Consider the following 24,758-nt stretch of genomic DNA (forward strand, 5'->3'; position numbering starts at 1 on the left):
CCTCTTTCCTGTTGTCTAACAGGCTCATCTCCACGGCTCTCCACTGTTATGGATTCCACACAATGCCTGCTTCTCTTTTATTGACTTTCACTGCTTTTGTGGTTCATAAGTGATGCGAGAGCCCTTTCTGGAATCCTCTCTGGGGACCCAAAATTGAAGAGGAGTCCCCAGCAGGGCGTGCACTCCAGACCCAGCATGCTCCTGTCACCAGCCCCTGCGCCATCCCACCCACACTCCTGTCCCTGTAGTAGGGAGGGGCAGCAGGAGATGGGCGGGGTCAAAGGAGGCCATGTGGGGCCTGATCCGTCTAGAAAGGGTGTCACTGGCCTTTCCCACACTGAGCTGTGTCACAGAAATTGCTGCCGACAGGGGTCAGGTGGCCTAATACTGAATTTGGGGGGCGGGGATCAGTGTGAATGGCGCCTTGCACTGGAAAGGGGCCCAGAAGACCCCCAGGGCTAATGAAGGCGGCCAGGCATTGTGAAAGGCCTGCAGGACACTCCTAGGGCATGGTGGGGAGGCTGGGAGAGGTCTTAGCCCCGAGGGGAAGAATGCCCATGTCAGGGAAGGCAGGCATTAACTGCATCAGGCAGGGCCAAGGGGCCCCACATTAACTCCTCAAAGGCGGCTGAGCAGGACCTGTGATTGACAGGTGGACTCTGTCAATCAGGACAAGCTGCCAGTGAAAGAGTGGGCCACCAGATACAAAAGGAGAGATGTTTGATGAGCTCCGGGGGCTGGGCTGGAATGGGGGGAGGATGAGCCAGAGTCGCAGGGAGCCCGCGACTTCATGGGAGCGATGAGACTGGAGAGACCAGGGTATTAAGTGGGGACCTTTGAGGCCCAGGCATTCATTTATTATAGAGTTCCTGTCTTGGCAAAAGTGCCAAAAGGAAGCTGGCTTGTCAGTGATGTCTGTGCCAGATCCTCGAGCTTGCCTCAGGTATTCGGTGAGGCACTTAGTCACAAATGCAGCAAACAGATGATGACATTGTATGTGTGTATGTGTGTATTGCTAGGAGGGAGACTGGGGAGGCTTCGCTATGGGGGGAGACGGGAGAGGTTGGCAGTGATGGTTTTATTATGCAAAGGATTCTGAGGACCATGATAGGTGCTGGATAAATATTTGATCATTTACACATATAGCACCGGTGCTCCAAATTATATTTTTAAAAGCAAGCTCCAACATTCTATTTTTCTAAGTTTAAAGATTAATTTAAATTAGATGTATGCAGTCATTCTAGAAAATATTTGGAAATATATAAAGTACAGAATGGTGGGGGGAGGCTCCTCCTCCCACTGAAAGCCAGTCATTGCCAGCATTACGGTGTATTTAGCTCCAGTCTTTTTACTATACATCTTTTAAAATATAATTGTGATCAACTGTACATGCAATTTGGTAATTTGCTCTTTTCTTGCTCAATGTGGTGATACAAGCATTTTCCATGCTATTACAAATTCCTGGTAAACATCATTTTTAATGGCTATGTAATATGGATTGTATTTTCAATTTTCATTAAATTTCTCTTTTGTCTTCAGCCAGATTGCTTTGAGGAGCCTAATTTCTGCCAGTCCTAATCTGCTTATCTGTTTATTGGGAGCTGCATTCCCACCACTGCTATCCCCTTTTCTGAGGGAAGGGGGAGGGCATGACTGAGAGGGTTTCAAATGGGACAGTCACAGCAGCTACATGAGGTCACTGGCAAGTCAGAGACACTGTTAGGGCAGGACCACCAAGGGCCTTTGCTGTCCTATGGCCAGTCTCAAGTTCAAAGATTTTGTCCAGTTGTGTGCATAAGTATGTTGATTCTTACAGAGACCATGTGGCCCACTTAGGATTCAAGAATATCGTTCCCATAGTTGTGGACATTGTGCTAGAAGACAAAGGTTCAGATCGGGTAAAATGATGGCAAAAAGGGATTGTGGCATCCAGATGGGGTGGTAGTAGGGAAGTTCTTTGCAGAATATTGAACCTCCAGTTTCTACAGGTGATAAATGTGTCTGTCCAACGCCTGTATCAAAGCTTCCTTCTTAAAAGAGGGATGAAGTCATGATTTTCTTGAATAGACAAATGGTACTGGGTATTTAATTCATTAAGGGGCACCCCTTCCAAACTGTGTGTGTGGGCGCAGGTGTGTGTAATGTGTGTGTGAAATGCCTCTCACCCTCTTTTTTCCTAAGAACCTCTTCCCTCCGCTATTTGCGTTAACCTGTGAATTTGCTGTTCTATGACCTTTCTATGTGAAAATGACTTTTAACACAGGTATGGATTTTTGTAACCACTACCACAATCAGGATATAGAACCATTTCATCAACCCCCAAGACTCATTTGTACTACCCTTTTGTAGTCACGCCCTCTCTCACCCTTAATGTCTGACCAACACTGATCCAGACACCATCATCCTTTTGTTTATTAATGGAATCATGCAGCATGTGAGCTGTTGAAGACCAGTTTCTCTCTCTCAACATAATGATTTTGCAATTCATTCAAGTTGTGTGTATCAGTAGTTTGTTTCTTTTCATGGCTGAGTAGTTTTCCATTGTTTGGATATATCACCATTTGTTTAACTCCTCATCCACTGAAGGATGTTTAAGGTGCTTCCAGCGTTTGACAATTATGATTAGAGCTGCTATGAACATTTATGGACAGGTTTTTGTGCGAACATGAATTTTTATTTCTCTTGGGTAAATAATCTAGGAGTCAGATTGCTGGGTCTTATGGAAATTGCTTGTCTAACTTTATAAAAAAACTACCAAACAATTTTTCAGAGTGGCCATACCACTTTACATTCTCACCAGCGACACATGAGGCTTCCAGGTGTTCCACATCCTTGTCAGCACTTGATATGCTCAGTGGGTTTTTTTTTTTTTTTTAATTTTAGCCATTCTGATGGGGGTGTGGTATATATCTCATCGTGGTTTTAATTTGCATTTCCTTAACGGCTAATTATGTGGAACATCTTTTTCTGTTTATTTGCCACCTGTTTATCTCTTTGAGGATAACCAAAGAGGTTATCTTTTTGACCATTTTTAATTGGGCTATTAGTTTTCTTACTCTTGAGTTTTGAACATTCTTTATATATTCTGTATATAAGTCTTTTGTTGGATATATGATTTACTAATGTTTTTCTTCAGTCCATAGATTGCTTTTTAATTGTCTTAAAGGTGTCTTTCACAGAACAAAAGTTTTTAATTTAAATTTTGATGAAGTCCAATTTATCCATTTTTCTTTATGGATCATATTTTTGGCCTCATGTCTAAGAATTCTGCCTAATCCAAGGTTATGAAAAATTTCCTATGTGTTTTCTTCTAAGAGTTTTGTAGTTTTATATTTTACATTTAGACCTATGATCCATTTTTCAGCTAATTTTTGTATAAGGTGCGAAGTTTACGTTAGGTTAATTTTTTTTTTTTTCATATGGATATCCAATCGTTCCAACACCATTTGTGGAAAAGACTACATTTCTCTATTGAATTGCCTTTGCGCTTTTGTCAAAAATCAATTGGCCTATGTCTGGACTCTATTCTATTCCACTGATCTGTGTATCTCTCCACCAATACCACATCATCTTGATTATTGTGGCTTTGTAGTAAGTCTTAAAATTAGGTAACGTGATTCCTTCAATTTCATTTGTTTTCTTCAAAATTGTTTTGGCTATTCTAGTTCTAGTCTCTTTGCCTTTCCATATACCTTGTAGAATCAGTTTGTCTTTATCTACAAGAAATTGTGATGGGGTTTTGATTGAAATTATGGTAAATATGTAGATTGACTTGGGAGACAATTGGCATCCTTGCCATGGTGAGTCTCCCAATCCAGTAACCCGGTATGTCTCTTCTCCCGCTTGTTTTATTTGTTTGTTTGATTTAATAATTTTCTTCTTCCTCTGGGAAAAGTCATAGCTCAAAATGATTGGCTTGAAAATGAAGAGAGCACTATCTGGTACAGATTCTTTCCTTTTACCCAGGCATGTCTTATTTCCTTCAAGCCCATTAGAAATGACTTGATTTTTGCTGGCAGACTACACTTTGGGGGCAAAGTAGGAAGAGAGTTTTTTCGTTTTTGTTTTTGTTTTCTGAGACAGGGTTTCATTCTGTCACTCAGGCTAGAGTGCAATTGTGTAATCATAACTCACTGTAACCTTGAACTCCTGGCCTCAGGAAGGCCTCAGCCTCCCAAAGTGCTGGGATTACAGGTGTGAGCCACCGCACCTGGCCTGGAAGAGGGTTTTATCAGAAACATCTGTGCATGTGCTAGAGAATCACGTTTTGGTGCATACGTGGGTGTCACCTTGTACATACATGTACACATGTGGGTGTCCATGTGTACAAGAACACACATACATATACACATGTGGTTCTCTTCATGTACACAGTACATGTGTCAGTATCCTCATGTATATACACACATATGAATATGTGGATTCCCATATACACACACACACATACATGGTGTCCATGTGTACATGCACACATGGCCCCACTAAAGCTGACTCTGCCCTCCTCCCAGCTTCAAGCAGCCATGTAACATCCAGCTGAGATGATAAGAAGGCATTTGCTTTACATGCAGAAAGCTAGCCAAACTTGACCTTCAAAGAATCAGTACAAATGCCCATATAGAGAGCTTCTTAGCAACTGCTTGTTGAATAAGAGAAAAGAATCAGGGAGAGGAGCCAGAAAACAAGGAAGAAGGGAAGAAAACCAAGACAGAAAGCAAGCCAGACCCTTTAAGAGTCTAGCTGGTTCCAATAGTGTTCTCAACGCTTTCTCGGGCTTCTGAAAAGAAAAGGGAAAGAAATAAATAATACTTTTAGTCCTCCAGCTGGGAGAATGAGCCATGTTGACATCAATTGAGTCAAGAAGGGAAGGAAAAACTGCAGACTGTGTAGCCACTTATATTAGCACAGTGCCTATGTTACCTCCTTAAAATACCTCAGAAATTTCAAAAGTTGGTATCATTATTCTTATTTTACAGAAACAAGCTCAGAGAAGTTAAGGAACTTGCCCAAAGTCTCATAATAAAGAGAAGAGGCTGGATTTAAACTTTTATTTTCACCTCTAAACTCTTTCCTGATATGGTTTGGATATTTGTCCCCTGCAAATCTCATGTTGAAAACTGATGCCCAATGTTGGAGGTGGGGCCTGGTGGGAGGTGTTTAGGAAATGGGATTGAATTCCTCATGAATGGCTTGGTGCTCTCCTCGTGATAATGAGTGAGTTCTCCCTCTATTAGTTCACATAAGAACTTGTTGTTTAAAAGAGCCGGGTGGCTGGGCACGATGTCTCATGCCTGTAATCCCAGCACTTTGGGAAGCCGAAGTGGATGGATCACCTGAGGTCAGGATTTTGAGACCAGTCTGGCCAACATGGTGAAGCTGCATCTCTATGAAAAATACAAAAATTATCTGGGTGTGGTGCAGGCTCCTGTAATCCCACCTACTTGGGAGGCTGAGACAGGAGAACGCTTGAACCCGGGAGGCAGAGGTTGCAGTGAGCTGAGATCGCACCATTGCACTCCACCTAGGCTACAAGAGTGAAATTCCATCTAACAACTAAATAAATAAGAGCCTGGCATCTCCTTTGCTTCCCCTCTTGCCATGTGACACACCAGTTCTCCTTGCCTTCTGCCATGATTGGAAGCTTCCTCAGGCTTCACTAGAAGCAGATGCTGGTGCCATGCTTTTTGTACACCCTGTGGAACCGTGAGCCAAATAAACCTCTTTTCTTTATAAATTACCCACCCTCAGAGATTCTTTTACATAAATGCAAAACGGACTGATACACTTCCTCTGTAGTTGGGTACATTTACTGTGAAACACTCAGATTGTGCAATGGTTGACTTGCTTACTTTGGGCTGCTCAATGATCCGAAGGCCACAGCCCTTTCAAATCACAGGATTCAGGAGCAACAGAGATTAATCATGCTTACACCACCCCTTTCACAGCTGAAGAAACTGTGGTGCAGAGAGATGGCTACACGGCAAGTCAATGGTCAGGTAGAAATAGAAGCTGGTTCTCCTACCTCCCGCTTCCACTACATCACCTTCTTCTCAGGGCGACCGAGGTTTTCCAACCCAGGATGTGGCAAGCCAGCCCTCAGCAGTGTTCACTAATCCTTCCATGATGTGGCCCAAGGTGGTTTGGATGGGGAAGTTAGTGGCAGCCCAGGACCCAGGCTTCTCAGCTCATTTGCCCATGCTGAATCTTCTGGGGAATTATTTGAATATGCAAAAGCTAAGGAGCTAGAAGGCAAGATAACTAGTAGTCTTGGCAGGAGGGCCTTGGTGTCACACTGCCTGGGTACAAATCCTAACTTCCTAAGTAAGACCTTGTGTCTCAGTTTCCCTATCTGTTAAATGGGGATAGATGTTATTCAAGGTTCTCCAGAAAAACAATGAATAGAATCGTATAAAAATTTGACAGTATACTGGGCTTCTTCCTCCAGGGAATCCTGACTTCCCTATATTTAAGGGGTTCTGAGTCTGCAAACTGGCTCAAGTCTGGCAATTGATTGAGGGGCTATGACTCTCTGTTTTCATAATGCGGGTTAGACTTTTGTTCACTTGACCTAGAACTTTTTCTGCTTCTACAGATTAAGAAGGAATCTAGTAGGCTTCCTATCTATTTCATTTCTAGGAACACTATGATCATCTAGTGAACGGCATAAGTATGCATGAGCCAGACTATTCTGATTGCTACTTTGACTCTGCTATCCATTATGGTAACAATTCCCACCTTGCCTTTGGCAGTCAAGTGACTGCCACTTGGCCCTGCCACCCTGGGATTCAATTACCCCCATTGAGTTTAGTGTTATTCAGTGACTGCAGTTCCTACTGTAAGATCTGGCTTACAAAGAGGAGCAATCACAGAGCTCTTCAAAGATGCCAGGGCTCCCCTCACAAATCTATTTCTCATGATGTTGGTGAAAGTTATGTTTTTTGGACCCTCCCAGGGTGGGTGAGTAGATCTCAAATGATAAATCCACTCTAACATTCCAATCTCCCTAAGCTTTTGAATTCTATGCTCTACATTAAACTAAGGCAGATCAACTCACTCACTGTGAGTGAGTCACCTTTTGGTCCATGGGTCACCTTTTGGTCCATGTTTCAGCTAACCAGACAACCCAACTGTTGGAATTATTTCCAATTTCTTAAGCTGCAACATTAAATGTAAAATTTCTGCTTAGTGGGCCCATATCAATAACTTTGGCCTGATCCAACTTTGTGTTCCTTCCACCACTTTCCCACACCGTTAGTATCCATTCCCACACATGTTCCCTAGATTCTGTCTGTATAAATTAGAAAACTCAAGTAGTTTGTTGGAGTGCAGTGCTCCTCCTCATGGGTCATACTTTGTACCTCACCTTTAGAGGCCTGTTGGAACTTAAGTTCAGGTATAGGTCTAGCAGCAAAGAGGGGCTGTAGGGTGGGTTCTGAGGAGACTTGGCATTGTCTTGCACAGCAACTGCCTCAGGAGAAGTCATTGCAGTTTCCTCAGGCAATGCACGGTTAATCTCCTCAGATAGAGATAGAGAAGCTGCTCCCACTGGGCTTGGGGAGACTTCTTCCATTGGCAAAGAAGATTAATGGGAATTTAGGGGCTCAGTGTCCCCAGCTTCATCAGGGTCCTTCCCACACGGCCCATTCCAACTTTCAGGATTCCATTCCTTCCCAATCAATGCCCCCACTTCAATAGTAGACATACGATGAGGCTGGAAGTTCAACTTGCATTGTAATTCAGCCAGCTACAGGATGAGATTCTGGATCTGATTTTCAGCAATCTCAGCCATGTGGCTACAAGAGATAAGGGTTTCTTTCATGGCACACAAGTAAGCGTTCAGATCATTTATGTGGTACTTGAGCTAAGAATTTGAATCACTGAGCTCATCCTTTTCTTTCCTCATTTTGTCCAGCAACATTAAGAGCAACCAGCCAATCTCACATTCAATAGTTTGAAAAACATTGCTCAAAAATATTATATACATAGTCACCCAGTTCCTTGTTTCTTATAGGTTGATTAGGAACATCTAATGGTGACATTTTGTGTATCTCTATTGCCAAATAACACTGTAGATTATCAGTGCTCTTGTTACTACTAGAAAGAGTCATTAATGTTTTAAAATCTAATCAGATTAGACAGCCAATTCCAGAAACCCTAGAATCAATTCAGAAACCTCATCCTTAAAATTCTGTTCCTCTAGAACCACTCTTGATTCTAAAATGTGTACTAGCTAGGATTCTTCAGAGAAACAGAACCAATGGAAGTACAGCTGGTGCTCGACTTACGACCACGATTGGGACCGGCAGACCGGTTGTAACACGATTTGGTCGTAAGTTGAGTAGGCTGTATGTACAGTTGAAATGGTGCACGCGGAGATGGTAGCGCTGCTGGAAGCTGGTCCGCACTGTCGTATGCCCAGCTGGGCAACGTTTGCGCTGCCAGACGCGGAGCAGTCGTGGCTAGCGATTGTGGTCGTAAAGTCGAATGGTCGTAAGTTGCATAGGTCATAAGTCGATCAATACATGTAGAAGATAATAGGATAGATAGACAGACAGACAGACAGATAGACAGATAGATAGATACAGATATAAGGAATTGGCTCACACAATTATGGAGGCTGAGAACCCCCATATTTTGCCATCTACAGGCTAGAGACCTAGGGGAGCCAGTGGTATAGTTCCAGTCCAACTCTGAAAGCCTGAGAACTGGGAGGTGTAAGTCCAGTCCAAGGGCAGGAGAAGACTGGTGTTCCCAGCTCAAACAGTCAGGCTGGCAAAATACCCTCTTACTCAGCCTTTTTGTTCTATTCAGGTCTTCAACTGATTGGATGAGGCCCATCCACATTAGGGAGGGCTATCTGCTTTGCTGTCTCTGCCAATTCAAATGTTCTTTTCATCCAGAAACACTCCCAGAGACACACCCAGAATAATGTTTGACCAAATGTCTGGGTACCCTGTGGCCCGGTCAAGGTGACATAAAATTAACCATCATAGGATGCTAACAGTATTGCCAAAGGATTGTCTTGGGGAATAAATGAGGTACAAAAAGCACCTGGAATAATGGCTGGCATATACTAGGCACTTAATAAACATTGGGGAGGATGACATTGATAATGCTGACAATGACCGTGATGAAGGCTATAAAGGATGTCAGGCCCAGGGGTTCAAACTTCAAACAGGCCACTTAGAAAGGGGCTTAGAAAGGTCACTGTTCAATATATGATATCAAGAGTCCATTACAGGCCAGGCGCAGTGGCTCACACCTGTAATCCCAGCACTTTGGGAGGCCGAGGTGGGCAGATCACTTGAGTCAAGGAGTTCAAGAGCAGCCTGGGCAACATGGTGAAACCTCATCTCTACTAAAAATACAAAAATTAGCTGGGTGTGGTGGTGTGTGCCTGTAATCCCAACTACTCAGGAGGCTGAGGCAAGAGGCTCACTTGAGCCCAGGAGGTGGAAGTTGCAGTGAGCCAAGATAGCACCACTGCACTCTAGCCTGGGCAACAGAGTGAGACCTCGTCTCAAAAAAAAAAAAGGGGGCGTCCATAACAGAAGCTAGAAACCATCTTTTGGGGAAAGATAGGTGAAACAACCACTCTTCTTCATAGCAGCCAAAAAACTGTCATGATCTCTTTCTTTGACTCCTTCAGGAAGATTGGGCTGGAGCTTCCTTACCCCTAAGGGCACATCATAGCTTCTTTCACCATCCTGGTGCAGTAGATGACAAACTACACCCCAACTCTAGGATGGACAGAGCTGTACAGTAAAGCAATCCCACAGAGCATCTCATCAAAACATCCATGAGAAATGCTTGAACGCTGATGCAGAAGGGCATCTTGTCCACGTCCCAAATGCACACACACATTTCCGTATTGCCTGCCCACAGCTGCACCCTCAGCTTCAGGCCCATTTTCCGCTGCCATCATCAGAGAAGGGAGCTCAGACATCTGAGGCAAAGCGGCTCAGGCCCTCTCACCTCCCTTCTCATTTGTTTCCCCAGAAGCTCTTAACTCAAAACAGCTGAGCAGACTAAGCCCTAAACTCCTGCCCTTCTTCCCATTCCTCCCTTTCGACTCCTCATCTAAAAAAAAAAAATCTTGGAGGATCCCCGTAAGTAAATATTTTCGCCTGAGAGGAGAAATTCTCCAATAGAAACTGGCAGTAACCAGAGTAGCTGGAGAGGCCTGCAAATGTTTTCTCACACACAACCCCCATCTGGTGCCGTATACGTGATGTGTAAAGTGTGCACATAACACACACGCGTGCGCACGCACGTGTTAAATGGGCCCCTATTCCCCATCATTCTCGCCAGGCTTGCAGAGCTCACTATAAATCACCTCAGCCAAGAGAGAGGCCGGGAACATGCTGAATCATCTAATTGGCCAAGAAAGACAGTGATAGAATGATTCCCTTCCCCCTCAGACGCACAGCAGAAGCCGCCAGCTGCCCGAGGACGCTGAATTGGCTTCTGTTTTCATGTTAATCAGGATCTCCCTGCTCCAGCCAAGGACAGGACTGAGACCTGGAGGCCTGCCCGCAATCCTGGTAGCACACAGTCCCCCACCCACTTCCTTGGACAGGGCCTCTTGCATCTCAGCCCCTGCACCCTGCGAGGCAGTGACTCAGGGACCTCTTTGTAAAATGCAACCTTGCCCCCATGGAGCATGTTCAGAGCCTGAAATGGGGGCCACTTTCCATATCAACCTGCGATTATCAGGAATTACAGGATGCCTTGTTATATATTTGTCCCAATTTTGCTCCACAGCAGGATTTGTCCTACGCGAAAGTCACATTTCTGCAGTTTAGGCTGGAGCTAAAGAGCGATTTCGAGGCTTGTGCTCTGTACGCAGTGGCTTCTCTCCTGAGCCCTTTGTTTTTGTTTTCCTTGGCAGGGTGTGGTCCCCGAGAGCAGCCAGCAAACCTAAGCAGGAAAGCTGGCCAAGAATCTTATGGGGGGCCGGGTGCAGTGGTTCACGCCTGTAATCCCAGCACTTTGGGAGGCCAAGGCAGGCAGATCACCTGAGATCAGCAGTTTGAGACTAGCCTGGCTAACATGGAGAAAACAGGTCTCTACTAAAAATACAAAAATTAGCCGGGCGTGGTGGCAGGCGCCTGTAGTCCCAGCTACTTGGGAGGTTGAGGCAGGAGGATCGCTTGAATCCAGAAGACGAAGGTTGCAGTGAGCCAAGATTGCACCACTGCACTCCAGCCTGGGCAACAGAGTGAGTCTCTGTCTCAAAAAATAAAAAAGAATCTTATGGAGAAGGCTGCCTTTTTTCGCCTCCAACACTCACACCCCTGGTGTGGGCAGCTCGGATGGGAAGAAGCCACCACCTAGAGCCCCCTCCCACCTTCCTTCACCCCACCTGCTGCTGCAGAAGAAGGACCACAACCTTCAGGACAGCCTGTTTATTGGAAGGATAAGGGTAGGGTGGGGTTCGGGGCTTCAACTCATCTGGGGAAAAGGCTGGGGTTCATGAGTGGAGAGGAAGGTCTTGGCAGGGTTTCTGTGAGGAGGGCAAATTCAAGCCATTAATGAAAATCAAGTACTTATCACAGTGTCTGGCCCTTGGTCATGTTAATAAAGATAGGTTGAAAGGACAGAAGGGTGGGTGAGAGGGAAGCCAAGACTGAACACCAGGAGCACCTGTGAGAAGCTTCTCTGGTCAGGGTCAGGAAAAGTCTTTGTTGACCAGTGGCCTCACAGTTTTGGCCTGATTCTGTGCCCCCCATCCCCAGCAGGGGAGGTCTGCTGGAGAGAAATGATATCTTATAGTGGAAAAACACGCTCCTCTATCCAACTTACCCCCATTTTCTAGGAAAACAGAAAACAATCTAGGGAGAAGTGTCTGGCCCAAGAAGGATGGAGTGATTGCTGAGCTGAGGACAACTTTCTGCTTTCCCTTCAGGCCGTCAGCTCTTCCACTGTCCTCCATCCTCCAGAAGTGCTCAAGTGGGGACCAGAAGTCTCTCGTCTGACTCACTAAAGCTGCCACAAAACTAGGAAGGCAGGTCTGGCGTTTTGCCCCTGAGCTGATGTTTGCCTGGACTCTGGGTCCAGTGACCTCAGGAGGACTGTGTTTTCTGGAAGCGCTGTGACCTCTGTGGACCTATGTCTGCCACAGGCCTGTGTCACTTGAGCCTTTGCTACAGTTCCCGTGAGTGCCTTGGGCTTGCATCTGCCGTGGGCCTCCAGCTACCATGGGCTCTGGACCTGCCGTGGCGATGTACAGAGACCTACAGGGAGGCAGGTAGAAGAAATGACTAGGAGGATGGTATTGCTTTCCTACAGGCAGAAGTGAGTTTTAAAAACTTTGGGAAGAGTATGGAAGCTGTACCATTACAAAATGTTTCAGCAAGAAAAGAGGACACATATTTCAACAGTTTTTTTTTTTTGAGATGGAGTCTCACTGTGTTGCCCAGGCTAGATGCAGTAGCTATTGTCAGGCACAATCATGGCTCACTGCAGCCTTAAACCCCTGGCTCAAGTGATCCTTCTGCCTCAGCCTCCCGAGTAGCTTGTGGGACTCATTTTATCTCTTGGGAAATTGGTTATTTGAGGACCTTTTAAAGGAAAGAGATTAACTGGTTATTATGGACTGAGTTATGTCTTCCAAAAACTCATCTGCTAAAGCCCTAACCCCTAGTACATTGGAATATGACTATATTTGGAGATAGTGCCTTTAAAGAGGTGATCAAGGGAAAATGATGCCATGGGGCTGATGTGGGTAGTCCACAATGGTTAGTGTCTTCATAAGAAGAGATTAGGGTGGGCACAGTGATGTTTGCCTGCAGTCCCAGCCATGCAGGAGGCTGAGGCAGAAAGATTGCTGGAACCCAGGAGTTCAAGTCCAGCCTGGGTGTGTTAGTCTGTTTTCATGCTGCTGATAAAGACATACCTGAAACTGGCAACAAAAAGGTTTAATTGGACTTACAGTTCCACATGGCTGGGGAGACCTCGGAATCATGGTGGGAGGCAAAAGGCACTTCTTATATGGTGGCAGCAAGACAAAAATGAGGAAGAAGCAAAAGCAGAAACCCCTGGTAAACCCATCAGATCTCGTGAGACTTACTCACTATCATGAGAATAGCACGGGAAAGACCATACCCCATGATTCAACTACCGCCCCAGGGTCCGTCCCACAACACGTAGGAATTCTGAGAGATACAATTCAAGTAGCAATTTGGGTGAAGACGCAGAAAAATCATATCATTCCACCCCTGGCCCCTTCAAATCTCATGTTCTCACATTTTGAAACCAATCATGCCTTCCCAACAGTCCCCCAGTCTTAAGTCATTTCAGCATGAACCCAAAACTCCACAGTCCAAAAGCACATCTGAGACAAGGCAAGTTCCTTCCGCCTATAAGCCTGTAAAATCAGAAGCAAGCTAATTACTTCTTAGATACAAGGCGGGTACAGGTATTGGGTAAATACAGCTGTTCCAAATGGGAGAAATTGGCCAAAACAAAGGGGTTACAGGGCCCATGCAAGTCCAAAATCCAGCAGGGCAGTCAAATCTTAAAGCTCCAAAATGATCTTCTTTGGCTCCAGGTCTCATATCCAGGTCACACTGATGCAAGAAGTGGGTTTTTGTGGTCTTGGAAAGCTCCGCCCTTGTGGCTTTGCAGGGTACAGCCTCCCTCCTGGCTGCTTTCATGGGTTGGTATTGAGTGTCCATGGCTTTCCCAGGCACATGGTGCAAGCCATCAGCGGATCTACCATTCCGGGGCCTGGAGGATGTAGCCCTCTTCTCACAGCTCCACTCGGCAGTGCCCCAGTAGGGACTCTGTGTGGGAGCTCCAAACCCACACTCCCCTTCTGCACTGCCCTAGCAGAGGTTCTCCATGAGGGCCCCACCCCTGCAGCCAACTTTTGCTTTGGCATCCAGGCATTTCCATACATCTTCTGAAATCTAGGCAGAGGTTTCCAAACCTCAGTTCTTGACTTCTGTGTACCCACAGGCTCAGCACCACATGGAAGCTGCCAAGGCTTGAGGCTTTCACCCTCTGAAGCCACAGACCAAGCTCTAGGTTGGCTCCTTTCAGCCACTGCTGGAGTGGCTGGGACACAGGGCAGTAAGTCCCTAGGCTGCACGGGGACCCCAGGCCCGGCCCACAGAACCACTTTTTCCTCCTGGGCCTCTATGCCTATGATGGGAGGGGCTGTTGTGAAGGTCTCTGGCGTGGCCTGGAGACATTTTCCCCATGGTCTTGGGGATTAATATTAGGCTCCTTGCTACTTATGCAAATTTCTGCAGCCGGCTTGAATTTTTCCTCAGAAAAAAAAAAAAAAAAAAAAAGAGAGAAACAACAAAATAAAAAAGAGACAGCCAGTCAATCAAGCATTAGCTTAGCCAAAGAAAGAAAAAGTTTTAGCCACAATAATGTATGTGGGGAAATACAGATACCTAACAGAAACTTGTGTTCATAATAGATCCCTAGTAATATTGATTAAAATTTACAATAAGCTTTTTGTAAAAACTTGTATAATAAAAGGGCTAATTTTATTACTCTAAAATTCATCTATCACTACCTGAAAGCTGGAACATTGTTACCATCAACAGAGAAAAATAGAACAAGAAATAATCCATCAACTTTCCACCTGGAGAAAGAATTAGCAAGCAGAATTCTAAACAGTAAAGTGTGGCTTGAAAATATATATTTAATATAACGTGAGTTGCGGCTTTAAAAAATTTAAGAAGTTTTAAGCTAAAATCTTAACCTAAGCTTCCACTTGAAGGATATTAGAAGATATACTAAATCCATCTTTTCTACTTATGACATATTTCTAATTTATTTCCTTCCTATTTTGACACATTTTCTTAACATAACTCATCTGAATTTACATATCCTAAACATTAAAAGGGGCCAGGCATGGTGGCTCACACCTGTAATCCCAGTACTTTGGAAGGCCAAGGAGGGTGGATCACTTGTGGTCAGGAGTTCAACACCAGCCTGGCCAACATGGTGAAAGCCCCTCTGCATTTAAATCTCTCTCTCTCTCACACACACAGACAAACACACACACAGACACACACACACACACATACATGCAATTATCCAGGCATGGTGACAGGCACCTGTAATCCCAGCTACTAGGGAGCCTGAGACACAACAATCGCTTGAACTCAGGAGGCGGAGGTTGCAGTGAGCTGAGATCGTGCCAACCTGGGTGACAGAGCAAGACTGTCTCAAAAAAATAAATAAAATAAAATAAAATAAAATAAATATATAAATTTAAGCCATATTTTAGAAATGAGATTTAATTATTAGAATATATCAAGTGTATTATGTTACTTATAACATTCCATTTTATAGAAACTCATTTGTGTGTTCATTTATTTATAATGAAAACTATTAAAATACTTTTTACATGCAAATCATAATTTTAGGTACTCCAAAAACAAATATGTTTCCTAATCTCCAGTAACTCATAGTAATATAGTAGCTTAAAATTTTTTATTTAAATAACTGGATAGAAAAGCCTCAGATTTGAAATTTTAGAATGAGATACAAGAACTCTGAGTAGGTATTTCTGAAAATTGCACTTCCAAAAGCCTTCTGAAATTAAAGTCTTACTGTATCAATACTAAAATTCTCTGCTTACTTCTGTATGTTATTATTTTGAACAAAACATGTATTCTTCAATTAGATTAAGACTTTAAAATATGCCCTTAGTGACTTAGAAAATACAGTGGAATCTCTTTGCCATACAGATTTTGAGGAAGAATTTTAATTTCTAGTCTTCCATAATTTTTTAAAAAGTTAGAGATGGAGTCTTATTATGTTGCCCAGGTCTCAAACTCTGGGGTTCAAGTAATTCTCCTGCCTCAGCCTCTTGAACATCTGGTATTGCAGGCACATGACATCATGCATAATTAAATTCCCGCTATTGCCAATATTGTTTTAGTCTAATTACAGAACCAAGGATAAAAATTTTTTAAAACTCTCTGCCAAAAACTGTATAATACCAAAATAATAAATGGTCAAGAAGAAAAAAGCAACTATATGCTATGGTTAACAGGGAGGCTCCATGATTACTACAAGTAACTAGACCCATTAAAGGTTCATTTAACAGATAAGTATTATAAAAGTCAGTTAGTATGGTTTAAAATTCACAGTAAAGAAATTTATTCCAATGAGCTTTGACCAAATTTCACATTTCCTCTTTCGTGGGGAAGCTTCTTGTAGTATAATTTTCCTGCCATTATGTATTTTCCAGCCCATTCTCTTTTTCAGTTCTCATTCCCTCAAAGTATTTATCAGTTATCTGCTATTTACCAAAGTTAAAAAAATAAATTTACCTAGTTATATATCTATAAAATGGTTTTCTTAACTAAATTTCTATTCCTGTGGATAAACAAAGGTAGACCATTGCTAAATTTTAAGAGTAAATACTATATAAAAGTAGATTCAGAGTGAGAATATTAATTTCACGAGACCACTTTACCTTGAATTTAAAATTGAAGTCACCATCCTGTGAAGTATGCCCTAAAAAGGTATCCAGTCTGCAGGAAAGCCTTAAGAGCAAAAATATACAAAACAAAACAAAACAAAAATAAGGTTCATTTCTTACAAAAACAAACAAAACAAAACAAAACAAAAAAACTCCCAGTCTGTATCTGTATGTCCCTCCAATAAACAAAAAAAGAAAAACAAAATCTAGGAAAAGATCAGCTATCAGTATATGAAATAATATATATCCTGATGTAATTAAAATATGACCTTAGTTTCAAAAAATATTTGTTACCTATTTCTTCCTTCAGCTCTCCAAACCTATGTGATATCCAATGCCTACTCAGTATTACTTCCATACCAAATAGTGTCAGTCAATATACTGGCAGAGACCCACAGCAGTTTGTCCTGAGGCTGAACTGAAAGTTCAATTAACCCATTTAGCCTGAGGTTGCAATTTTTTGAATCTGAAAAGTCAGACCTTGGTGATGACCTTGAGTGGTAGGATATAAATAACTCCCACATGCTTAGCATTCCAATAACGGAATACTAGGCATAAACGGGTTTAGCGAACATAACTGAGTCCTGGTAGTTGTATCTCTATTTCTCTAAGTACTATCTGAATATCTTTCTTCCTGTGGGCTCCCACTTCCAGATCCTTCTGCGGGGCTCCATGGCAGTCTCCAGATTTTAAATGTTCAGCGTAGGAAAGCATAGATTCCTAAAAGGATGAGGTCAAATAATCAAGGGTAGGAGCTCTGTTTCCCTGTTCCTGGAAAGTAAGCTAAATGGAATTTCAATCATCCACCTCTAGGACAGGCACATGACCAACTACCCAAATGAAGCTCTTGACTAATTTGCCAGCTAATCCTATGCTTGCCTTAAACCTACATAGATATTAGAAGAACATCAGTTAATTGGGAAAAGAGGCAGAGAAAAGGAGAGACCTGGCCTGGGTCACAGATCTATGCAGTTCAGCAACCTCCAATACCCTAGCACTTGACAAGCTCTAAGCTACACCTCTGTAAGCTGGAGTGGAAGATGATACACATTTCTATCTGCTCTACGACTCTTCCCAGTGGCTCAAATTCTCTTAAAATCTTTCAAAAAAACAAAAACAAAAACAAAAAACCCTTGATGTCTGCCAGTTTTTCTAAGCAGAGAAACAATAACAGCAGCAACCTGTTTAGGACTTTCTTAAGCCCCCTACTTTGTCTTTCTTGCGAACTCCCAACATCCTGTGCTTTTCTAATTTATCCTTATCACAAAGCCCAATATTCTGATCTCTTTTCTTAAACTCCTACTCTTATCTAATTCAGTGTCTTTGGCCTCCCCCTGCTAGTTCCATTCTTATCCACTTCCATTAAGGTTCGTTCGCCAGCTCATTCCATTCTCATCATCTTCCATTGGGATCACTAGACCCACTCTCCCTTTTCTATTATTAAAATACTGACAGGATGGTATACAAGAGGACTAGGCTTTGAACTAAGGAATTTGAGTTCAAATCTCATTTAGGCTACAAAGTGTTCCCAAAGAAATTATTTACTATCTTTGAGTTTCAGGGTCTTCACCTGAACAACCACTTGTCTGGGACGTTAAACACAGAATGAAGTACTAGATATTTTATTTAGTCTCTAATATCCCTTAAAATCCTGAAATTCGATGTGCTTTTGATTCTGTATATTGAAAAATTGAGAATATTTAGCTGGCATGAGCATAGTAATAGAAAAAAAAACACACCAAGAAAAGCAGAGAAGAAACAAACAAACAAAAAAAAAAAATCAAGAAAAGAATACAGAAAACTCACAGGGAAAAAAACGACTTTGGGGAAAAAGAAAAAGCTTCATGGAACTAAACAAGGTACTTGCCTAAAGGAAAAACCAAACAGGGAAGTCAGAAAGTAGAGAAATCAATTAACATTTCCTTTGAATGTGAGCAAAATATAATTAACACAACATGGTCTATATGCAGACCACTTACAGCAAAATATTTCTCTCCAGGACTTGGCTGATGTTGCTTATGGAAAACAACCTAGGGTCCTGTAGCCCAGCTAAGTGAGATCTACCTTAAAAACCTTGATGGTAAAAATAAGTTGCTGGTTACCACTGCAATTATCAGGTATGTTAGGACAAATTTCTGAACTAACCAAGTTTCTAAGGAGAGTGTTGACAAATGTAACTTTCTGAACAGATCTGATTTTGACCTGTACCTTGATCCCATTGCTGCACAGGTCTTAAGAGAAGTGATCTGGGGACCAGGCAGGCTCATGGTCAAATCATGGGTTGGCTACTTGTTAATTACAAGATCATGGGCTAATTATGCAATCTCTCTAAATCGTGGATACCTAATTATTTAAAAAGCAGGTGATAACAGCACAGCTACTTGCAAAGCTATATGAGAACTACAGGAGATGATAAATGTGAAGCACATAAGCCCAGTATAAAACACCCAACAGTTATTAGTTTCTTTTCTCTGCAGTCCTTTAGATTACATATCATTTTTCAAAATCTGTAAAATCCTACCTGTTCATGCAGTCTTCAATGGTAGCAGCATGCACTATTAAAGAAAAATATATATATTTTAAATCAACAATAGAAAAACATAAATTATTAGAATCATAAGCGAGTATCGTAGCACATGACTTTAATTCCAGATACTACTCAGGAGGCTGAGATGGGAAGATCACTTGGGCCCAGGAGTTCAAGGCCAGCCTGGGTAACACAGCAAAAGTCTACCTTCATTTAAAAACTCCTGAAAGATGACTGATAGACACAACTCCAGCGTACAACACCCAGCAAGAGAGATGCAAAAATCCAGAGATTTCCTAGCTCCAGCCAAGGTACCAGGTACATTTTAATGGGTCTGGTCCGATGGTGAACAAAGCCCACTCAGGGCAGACCAAAACGGGGAGGGGTGCTGCTTCACCCAAAAAGTGCATCTGACCAGCAAGTGGGAGGCTCTCCCTCTGGCACTCTGGTCCAGATACAGCGCTTCCTCTAAAGCCTCAGCAATACACAGAACAGGGGATGTTTGCCAGTCAAGCACCTGGAATTACAAGCATGGAGTTGAGTAAGAGCCTGAAGACTGAGCTATCATCCCCTCTCACTGCCCAGAGAGAGAGGGAACTGTAAGCAGGAGCAGCTGGGCAGGCACCTACCCCATGACTGGAGAGAGAGGAAGCTAAAAGGGGGAGATGGCTGGATGTGGCTGGGCGGGTCCCTCCCCTCCCCCATAAACCCGAGGGCTGAAGCTCTGACTCTAGTGGGTTGCACAGTCACTGCCACAGTCTGAGATGAACCCTGAATGATCTAGCCCAGTGGAGGAAGGGCACAACCCACCACTAGAGCGGTGGGACTGGGCTACATGTTTTAACAAAAAACACAGGACACCTACGTAGCAACAGGACAGCATTCTTGACAACGCAGCACCTACAGGTCAGTGGAATAGGCAGACCTAGTCTCCCACTATCAACAAAAAAGACATAGGAAGCTTTCCTAGTAACCTGAAGGAGTCCCTAGACTCCAGCAGCGCCTCCACAGGCAGATAAGCGAACTCATCAAGCAGCTCCCTGACACCACAGCCAGGTACATCCACAAAGATGGAAAAAAACCAGCGCAAAAAAGATGAAACCATCAAAGACCAGAACACCTCTTCTCCTTCAAGGGATCACAACTCCTCAACAAAACAGGATCACAACTTGACCGAGGAGTGTGATGAATTGACAGAAACAGGCTTCAGAAGGTGGATAAAAAATTTTTTTTCTGAGCTAAAGGAACACGTTCTAACTCAATGCAAAGAAACCAAACACCTTGAAAAAAGGTTAGAAGAAATGCTAACTAGAACAACCAACTTAGAGAAGAACATAAACAACTTCATGGAGTTGAAAAACACAGCACAAGAACTAAGCGAAGCAAACACAAGTTTTAATAGCTGAATCGATCAGACATTGAAGATCAACTCGATGAAATAAAAAGAGAAGGCAAGAGGAGAAAAAAGAGTGAAAATAAATGAACTAAGCCTCCAAGAAATATGGGATCATGTGAAAAGACCTAATCTACGCTTGATCGGTGTACCTGAATATGATGGGGAGAATGAATTCAAGCTGGAAAACATGCTCCAGGTTATTATCCAGAAGAACTTCCCAAGCCTAGCAAGACAGTCCAAATTTCAAATTCAAGAAACACAGAGAACTCCACAAAATATTCCTGAAGCAGAGTAAACCCAAGGAACATAATCATCAGATTCACCAGGGTTAAAATGAAGGAAAAAATGCTAAGGGCAGCCAGAGAGAAAGGTCAGGTCACCCACAGAGGGAAGCCCATCAGACTCACAGCAGATCTCGCAGCAGAAACCCTACAAGCCAGAAGAGAGTGGGGGCCAATATTCAACATCCTTAAAGAATTTTCAACCCAGAATCTCATATCCAGCCAAACTAAGCTTCATAAGTGAGGGAGAAATAAAATCCTTTACGGACAAGCAATTATTGAGAGATTTTGTTGCCACCAGATCTGCCCTACAAGAGCTCCTGAAAGAAACACTAAGCACAGAAAGGAACAAATACCAGACACCGCAAAAGCAAAACAGCTGGCAAAACCCAAAAATGCAATGAAGAAAATGAGGCAACAAACGGGAAAGAAAACCAGCCAGTAACAAAATGCCAGGGTGAAATTCACATATAACATTAACATTGGATGTAAATGGCCTAAATGCCCTGATAAAAAGACACAGACTGGCAAACTGGATAAAAAGTCAGAACCCATTGGTGTGCTGTACTCAGGAAACCCACCTCACATAGAAAACACATATAGGCTCAAAATAAATGGATGGAACAAGATTTACCAAGCAAATGGAGAACAAAAAAAAGCAGGGGTTACAATCCTAGTCTCTGATAAAATGGACTTCAAACCAACAAAGATCAAAAGAGACAAAGAAGGACACTACATAATGGTAAAAGGGTCAATCAAACAGGAAAAGCTAACTATTCTAAATATATATGCCACCAACACAGGAGCACCCAGATACATAAAGCAAGTTCTTAACAACGTAAAACAAGATTTAGACTCCCACACAATAATAGTGGGAGACTTCAAAACTCCACTGTCAATGTTAGACAGATGAACGAGAAAGAAAATTAACAAGGATATCCAGGATTTGAATGCAGAGCTGTACCAAGCGGACCGAATTAGACATATACAGAATGCTCCACCCCAAATCCACAGAATATACATTTTTCTCAGCACCACATTACACTTACTCTAAAATTGACCACATCATTGGAAGGAAATCACTCCTCAGCAAATGCAAAAGAACAGAAATCATAACAGTCTATCAGACCACAGCAAATCAGACTAGAACTCAGGATCAAGAAACACACTCAAACCAACACAACCACTTGGAAACTAAACAACTTGCTCCTGAGTGTCAACTGGATGAACAATGAAATGAAGGCAGAAATAAAGATGTTCTTTGAAACCAACCAGAATGAAGATACAACTTACCAGAATCTCTGGGACACCTTTAAAGCAGTGTTGAAAGGGAAATTTATAGCAATAAATCCCACCAGAGAAGAAAGGAAAGATCTACAATCGACACCCTATCATCAAAATTGAAAGGGCTAGAGGAGCAAGATCAAAAAAAATCAAAAGATGGCAGAAGACAAGAAATAAATAAGATCAGAGAAGAACTGAAGGAAATAGAGATACAAAAAAAAATTCAAAAAATCAATAAATACAGGAGCTGGTTTTTTGAAAACATCAACAAAATAGACCACTAGCCAGATTAATAAAAAAGGGAGAAGAATCAAATAGATGCAATAAAAAATGATAAAGGGATTATTACCACTGATGCCACAGAAATACAAACTACCATCAGAGATTACTACAAACAGCTCTACTCACATAAACCAGTAAACCAGGAAGAAATGGATAAATCCCTAGACACTTGTACTCTACCAAGACTAAACCAGGAGGAAGTTGAAACCTTGAATAGACCAATAACAAGGGCTGAAGTAGAGATGGAAATCAATAGCCTACCAGCCAAAAAAAGTCCAGGTCCAGACGGATTCACAGTCGAATTCTACCAGACGTACAAAGAGGAGCTGGATCCATTCCTTCTGAAACGGTATCAAACAATACAAAAGGAGGGAATCCTCCCTAACTCATTTTATGAGACCAACATCATCTTGATACCAAAACCAGATAGAGATTCAACTAAAAAAAAAAAAACTTCAAGCCAATATCTATGATGAACATAGATGCAAAAATCTTCAATAAAATACTGGCAAACAGATTGCAACAGCACATCAAGAAGCTTATCCATCAGGACCATGTAGGCTTCATCCCAGGGATGCAAGGTTGGTTCAACATATGCAAATCCATAAATGTCATACATCACATAAATGGAACCAAAGACAAAGACCACATGATTATCTCAATAGATGCATAGGGATCGGGAGAAGATGGCCAACTAGGAACAGCTCAGGATTGCAGCTCCCAGTGAAAGTGCAGAGGATGAGTAGATGCCGCATTTCCAGATGGATTTTTATTGCCCACAGACCAGGAGATTCCCAGGCAGAGGAGCCCCACGGGTTGCCAGCATGGCTGTTTCGCCTGGCGCGGCTGTTTTGGCCTGCATGGCTGCTTTCCCCACGCCCTGGTGCGGTGGATCTCCGTACAAAGGACATTGGTCCGGGTGCCCTCTTAGCTGGTGATTGGAGCCCTGAAACGGCAGAGTGGCCCATTCATCTGAAATAGCGAGCCAGGCCAGGAGATTACTAGGTAAAAAAACCACCAGGAATCTCAGCAACGCTGTTTCAGCCGGCTCAGTGAGTTGCGACACGGGAGATCCTGGCGCCTTTTCAACAGGTGACTGGAACACTGGGAGAGAGTTGACCGTTCAACAACAACAAAAAAAAAAGACTCTGAGTCAGGGAGCCAGGTGATCAGGCTCGGCTGGTCCAACCCCGCCACCCAGTAATTGAAAACGTTCTGGGTTGAGAGTTTCACAGCAAGCAGAGCTGAACCTGGGACAGTCAGGCTCTGTGGGGGAGGGGCGTCCGCCATTACTGAGATACTCCACCCCTATGGAGGCAGTCTGACCATCGCTGAGGCAGCCGCTGTTGATGAGGCAGCCCGCCATTGCCGAGGCAACCGGCCACTACAGAGAGAGTCCACCATAACACAGGTGGGCCACCATTGCCAAGGCAGTTGTAACTACACCCATGTAAACAGGACTGCAGGGAAGATCACATGGCAGCTAGGCAGAGCTCACAGTAGCTCAGCAAAGCCTCTGCAGGCACAGTGACTAGGCTGCCTCCTTGATAGGCAGGGCAGCCCTGAAAAAAAAAAAAAGCAGCAGCACAACGGAAACTGATAAATAAAGCCAAAACTCCCTGGGACAGAGCACCGGGGCGGGGGTGGGGGGTGGGAAGGGAGTTTATGAATTCTGCTGCAGTAGACCTAAATGTACCTGCCCAGCAACTCTGAATGAACAACGGAGCTCACAAGTCAGGACATGAGCTCCAATAAAGGACAGACTGTCTCCTCAAGCAGCTCCCTGACCCCCATATAACCAAAGAGTCACCTCATAAAGGAGAGAACAGGCTGATATTTGGAGGGCATCCTTTTGGGGCAAAGATAGCAGAAGAGGAAACTGGTAGCAACCCTTACTGTTCTGCAGCTGCTGCAGGTGATCCTCTGGCAAGCAGGGACTGGAGTGGACCTCAGTAGTCCTACAGCAGAGGGGTAAGAATGTTAGAAGGAAAGTTAAGAAAAAGAAGTAACTTCACCATCCACAAACTGGACGTTCACTAACAGACCCAATGTGAAAGCCAGTAACTACAAAGACAACAGGTGGATAAACCCACAAAGATGGGAAGAAACCAGTGCAAAAAGGATGAAAACACCAGAAACCAGAACACCTCTCCTCCTAAAAGGGATCACAACTCCTCACCAGCAAGGGAACAAGGCTGGATGGAGAAGGAGTGTGATGAAATGACAGAATCAGACTTCAGAAGATGGATAATAAGAAACTACAGTGAGCTAAAAGAACATGCTCTAACCCAATGCAAAGAAACTAAGAACCTTGAAAAAAGATTTGACGAAATGCTAATGAGAATGGACAATATAGAGAGAAATATAAGTCAATTGATGGAGCTGAAAAACACAAACGAGAACTTCGCGAAGCATGCACAAGTTTCAACAGCCGAATTGACCAAGGAGAATAAAGGATATCGGAGGTCGAAGATCAACTCAATGAAATAAAACGAAAAGGCAAGAATAGAGAAAAAAGGGTAAAAAGGAATGAAC

The 24,758-nt window shown here is 43.2% G+C and overlaps 1 protein-coding gene across 1 annotated transcript in view; it reads right to left on the reverse strand.

Annotated features, from left to right (window-relative positions):
• Positions 1-15,429: 15,429 nt before the first annotated feature.
• The window catches only part of LOC108294975 (ankyrin repeat domain-containing protein 62-like), a 37,732-nt gene continuing 28,403 nt past the window's right edge, over positions 15,430-24,758 (reverse strand). Inside the window, exons 7-8 of the mRNA XM_017516993.2 lie at positions 18,975-19,008; positions 15,430-16,517 (exon numbers count right to left, since the gene is read on the reverse strand). Of these exons, the coding sequence (XP_017372482.2) occupies positions 16,382-16,517; positions 18,975-19,008 (170 nt within the window). The 3' untranslated portion in view covers positions 15,430-16,381. The remainder of the gene's footprint in view (positions 16,518-18,974; positions 19,009-24,758) is intronic.

This window comes from Cebus imitator, unplaced genomic scaffold (assembly GCF_001604975.1).
Source record: "Cebus imitator isolate Cc_AM_T3 unplaced genomic scaffold, Cebus_imitator-1.0 Scaffold613, whole genome shotgun sequence".
Taxonomy (NCBI): domain Eukaryota; kingdom Metazoa; phylum Chordata; class Mammalia; order Primates; family Cebidae; genus Cebus; species Cebus imitator.